Source organism: Musca autumnalis, unplaced genomic scaffold (genome assembly GCF_047663935.1).
Source record: "Musca autumnalis isolate F117 unplaced genomic scaffold, ASM4766393v1 scaffold_2, whole genome shotgun sequence".
Classification (NCBI taxonomy): Eukaryota; Metazoa; Arthropoda; class Insecta; order Diptera; family Muscidae; genus Musca; species Musca autumnalis.
Genome location: NW_027411755.1, coordinates 69,973,561 through 69,978,867, shown reverse-complemented (window position 1 = coordinate 69,978,867; position 5,307 = coordinate 69,973,561). Strand labels below are relative to the sequence as shown.

The following is a 5,307-nucleotide window of genomic DNA, read 5'->3' as shown; positions in this document are numbered from 1 at the left end:
TGTTGGAACAACAACTACTACTGTCGGCGACAGTTACTCAGCATTGACAGCTGACTACAAAACAATAACAATAACAACAACGAAGGGGTACAATAGTATGTAGTACTTCGCAGCTGACATTGTAATGAACTTAACTTGAATAAGTCGATCAATGTGTGTGCTTGCTTTTTGGTCTGGAAGTCCATAGAAGAAGTTGAGTGTATAAAACGGTTGAACCGTCAAGTTGACAGCATCACAACCCAATTGTCAGTTGTCATCGCAACAATATCACAAAAACTCCTAATAAACGAAACCAGCAGTTAGCTGTCAGCGCCTTCAAACGGGATATAACGCAACGAAAAAAGGAAACCCCCATTGTGTTTTTTTTTTTCGAACAAAAAGAAACGCGTGTTTGTTTTAATTAAATTAAAGTGAAATTGCAAAAAAAAAAAAAAAACTAAAAATGGCAAGCAAAGTAAGTGAAAATAAACAGACAAACAAACAAAAAAGGACAATCATGAAAGAAAAAAAAAAACAGTGGTATCGTTTATAAATGACAGTTCAGAAAAAATGGCATAATAAATACGAGAAAATTCAATAAAATGTACAATGAATTTTAGATGATATTCGTTATTCATCCGCAATTTAATTTGTGTATTCAGCAATCAGTTTTTTATAAAAATTTAATGAAATTAAGAGAAATTCGATGGTTTTCGAAAGGATTTGAGAAAGAATCTTAAATAATGGCAAATTCTAAGAAACTAAAATGAACTTGAAATATTATTTCTATTCAGCTACACCTGATTATTATAAAAACTGCAAGACTTCAATAATTCAGCTAATAAACTCCATATTCAGCTAAATTAAATTCAGCGTGAAAGTTAATTTCCGGTGATTTAAATTATAATAGCTGTATATGTTTCCAATTCAGCTTGCTGAATTTTTCATATAATAGTTAAAACCTCAATTCAGCTAACAAACTCCATATTCAGCTTGCTGAATTTATCACATAATACCTAAAATCTCAATTCAAAATCCATATTAAGCTAATTAAATTGAACAAAAATATAATTTTAGTGATTCTACTCATACTAGCTGTAAATGTTTCTAATTCAGCCGAGATTTTACAGATAATAGCGCCAATTTTTTAGAATTCAGCTTGCTGAATATATCTCATAATAATTTAAATCTCAGAGAACACAATTCTGCTAACAATTTCCATATTCAGCTAATTAAATTCAACCAAAACTGTTAATTTCCGTGATTTTACTAATAGTAGCTGTAAATGTTCCCAATTCAGCTTGCTTAATTTATCACTTAACAATTAAAATTCATATTCAGCTACTATCTGACACTTTATTGCATTATTTTTTCCTATTACTGACAAATTCAGCCAAATAAACGATTATCCAAAGTGTTTTTAAGTTAAAAAATAACAAGGATTTCTGAATTTTAAACTCTTTGACATATTCAGCTCAATAGAAGAGTGTGAAACTTAAATATCTAGTTGCAAATATTCCCAATTCAGCTAAGTTAATTTAACAATAATTACATCATATACCTCTAAAAACTTATATTCAGCTACTTGTCAAAATAGTTTAACATCTCTTATATAATGTTTTCGTATTGGATTTTAATTCAGCTGAGTAAATTCATAAGCAAAATAATTTGAAATAATTATTGAGTTAATTTTATGAACATTTTTCAATATTTTCACATAATAAGCTGAAGAAAAAAGTGAAGAAACTGATACAAATTTGAATGGAACTTGAACAGCTAACAAAATACCCAATTCAGCTAGCTGAATTTATCTAATAATAACTAATAATCCTTTTAAAAATCATATTCAGCAGAATTCAAGATTGAAAAACTTTAATAATTGCAAATATTCCAAATTCAGCAAACTAAATATAACAACAGTTACTCCATATACGTTCAGAAACTTATAGTGTCTAGTTTACATCTCTTATATGCTTTTTTCGCACAGGATTCTAATTCAGCTGAGTAAATTCATATACAAAATAATTTCAAATAATTAACAAAAAAATTTTATGTTAATTTCGCAATGTTTTCATAGATTCAGCTGAAGAAAACAATTTCAAGAAACTGAAAAAGAGTGAAAATATCTCAACAGCTGAAAAAATACCCAATTCAGCTAGCTGAATTTATGAAAAAGGACTAGTATCACCACAAAAAATCATATTCAGCTCCTGTTTTGCATATTCGGCTGAAAATTTTTTTTTCCCGAAATGATTTATTTATACATTCAGCTAAACAGAAACTGCAATAGCTGTAAAAATTTCAAATTCAGCTGGCTGAATTTAAAAATGATTAAAATATTCTTCTTTAAATTCATATTCAGCTACTTTTTTAAAAATTCAGCAAGGTTTTCGTGGTATGTATTCAGCTAAATAAAAACTTAAATAGCTGCAAATATTCAAAATTAATTTTTTTTATAATAATCGTCTACAAATTCATATTCAGCTACTATTTTAGATATTCAGCTAAATTTCAATAGAATATTCAGCTAAACAAAAAATATAAATAAATATTACAAATTTAGCTGGCTGAATTAAACAATGATTTTTAATATTCTTCCACAAAATCAGATTCAGCTACAATTTTACAAATTCAGCAACATTTTTAACGGGAAACGCAAAATTAATTGCAATATTCAACAATTCAGATAACTGTATTCCAAGTTCAACTGACTGCACCTAACAATAGTGAATGACATTCTTCTGCAAATGCATATTCAGCTGCTATTTTAGATATTCAGCAACATTTTCAAATGATATTTAGCTAAACAAAAACTTTAATAGCTTTAAATATACCTAATTCAGCTGGCTGAATTTGGCAATGATTAATAATATTTTTTTTAAATTCATATTCAGCTAGTATTTTTGATATTCAGCTAAATTTTAAGAGCATATTCAGCTAAACAAACCCGTCAATAGCTGTAAAAATTCAGCTGTAAAATTCAGCTGGCTAATTTATGAATGGTGCTAATAAACTTCTAAATATTCATATTCAGCTACAATATTACATATTCAGCAAAATTTTAATGGAAAACCCCAAGATAACTGCAATATTCGACAATTCATCTGACTGAATACCATAAAAGCCACTTATTATCCCCTACAGTGCCACATACGAGTATTTAAGCACATCTTAAAATAATTAAACTATTCAGCAATTCAGCTAGCTGAATATGACAACATCTACCTATACCGCCAATATTCTTAACACAATTTCCCCTATCCCCATTTCCTTTCTTTACAGTTCATTACCTTTGTCGGTCTCTTGGCTTTGACCGGTTCCTGTATGGCCGGCGTGGCTTATTCTCCATTTGTGAGAACTTATGCTGCCGCTCCTGCTGCTGTTGTCGCTGCTAAAACTGTTGCTGTAGCTCCCGCTGCTGCTGTGGTTAAAGCTGAAGAAGTTGATCCCCATCCTCAATACGATTTCTCTTATGGTGTTCATGATTCCGTTAGTGGTGACATCAAGTCCCAAGTTGAAAGCCGTGATGGTGGTAATGTAGCCGGTTCATACAGTGTTGTCGATGCTGACGGTTTCAAACGTACCGTGACCTACACTGCTGACGATATTAATGGTTTCAATGCTGTAGTGACCCGTGAACCTGTTGTAAAGGCTGTTGCTCCCGTTGTTCATGCTGCTCCAGTTGTCAAGACTGTTGCTCCTGTGGTGCACGCTGCCCCTGTTGTACATGCCGCCCCTGTTGTCAAGACTGTTGCCCACTATGCTGCCGCCCCTGTTGTCAAGACTGTTGCCCACTATGCCGCTGCCCCAGTTGTTCATGCTGCTCCCGTTGTAAAGACCACCTTTGCTGCCGCCCCTGTTGTACATGCTGCCCCAGTTGTCAAGACCTACCATGCTGCCCCTGTTGTCAAGACCTACCACGCTGCCTCCCCTGTTGTCCATGCCGCTCCCGTCTTCAAGACCTATGCTGCTGCCCCTGTTGTTCATGCTGCCGCTCCCGTTGTCAAGACCTACCACGCTGCTGCCCCAGTTGCTTTCTCCGGCCCCTTGTTCCGTTCCTCCCCCATTTTCCAACAATACGCCCACTTCCCCTTGCAACAACAACAAACCACCTTCTTCAGCACTCCCCTCAATGTAGAAGAATCCAAACAACAAGAACAACAACCAGAACAACAAGCTGAACAACAACAACCTCAAGAACAAGAACAACAAGCCGAACAACAAGCTCCTGAACAAACTGCTGAAGAACCCACCCCTGTTGAATATCCCCAACAAAACGAACAAGAACAACAATTCGCCCAACAACAACACTTCGGTTACCCACAATACGAAATGCCCCAACAACAACTCGAACAACAACAACCCCAAGAACAAAACGAAGATTCCGAAGTTGTTGAAGCCCGTTCTGCTCCCATGGAACAAGAACAAAAAATGGAAGAAATGAAATCCGAAGAAGCTGAAAACAAAGCTGAAGGTAGCACCACCACTGCTGCCCCTGCCCCCGTCACCGAAGAACAAAAAGAATCTGAAGAAAAGAAATCTGCCTAATTTCTTTTTCTTTTTTCGACTTGCCATTAGAAGAGGGTGCCCCGTGCCCTGAAGCTGATGCCTGATAATGATTGCCGTTTTGTTTAGTTATTTTAGATATTTAAAATTCTAATTTTTTGGAATTTATGTAGTTGTTAACATTGAATAAAAAAATACTCGAAATATTATACAAAAATGCATTTGGAGTTATTATTTGGACGGGGTTCGGGAGTAAGGGAGGTGGTCTTAAAAACACTATCGTATTCGAAACGAAAACCTACCTAGATCTCATTCATCATTGCAGTAGTTGGGTGATGTATACTTGCGCCCCCAATGCCCCAATAGCTCTAAATGAACCTGCTGGCACCAACTTAAATAACTGAGGACTTTATCAGTCGGAGGAACATCGGGGTCGTCGCGTTCCAGGAAACAAAGCTGACCGTAACCTGTTACTTGCATGTTGTGATGATTACAATGTTTTGCGGATGTATTTCACAAGAAACGTAGAAGGAGGACCTGCCTCTCATATACACCAGTCGGTGCAATATACATAGACCTATTTCGCTTGAGTTTGGCTATAGTGATCCATACATGGAATGTATGGTGGTAGCAGTAAAATGTGGGAGTGTCAAGGTAGAGTTGCTAAATTTGTATATAGCCGATGAATATTTGTCTGATGATGGCTGATACTAGACCGCTTTTGGAGGCCAATAGCCGTTTTGGTGCTAGTTTTGACATTCCGTCCTAGCCATTGACCAGATGGGTTCAGCGTTGGCCGAGAAAATTGATAGCTCCATATTT

The 5,307-nt window shown here is 35.2% G+C and overlaps 1 protein-coding gene across 1 annotated transcript; it reads left to right on the top strand.

Moving 5' to 3' along the window:
* Positions 1-231: 231 nt before the first annotated feature.
* Positions 232-4,527, top strand: Cpr31A (Cuticular protein 31A). Its single transcript, XM_073965220.1, has 2 exons — positions 232-454; positions 3,262-4,527. Exons 1-2 carry the CDS (start codon positions 443-445, stop codon positions 4,525-4,527), a joined length of 1,278 nt encoding a protein of 425 aa, XP_073821321.1. The 5' UTR covers positions 232-442.
* The last annotated feature ends 780 nt before the right edge of the window (positions 4,528-5,307 follow it).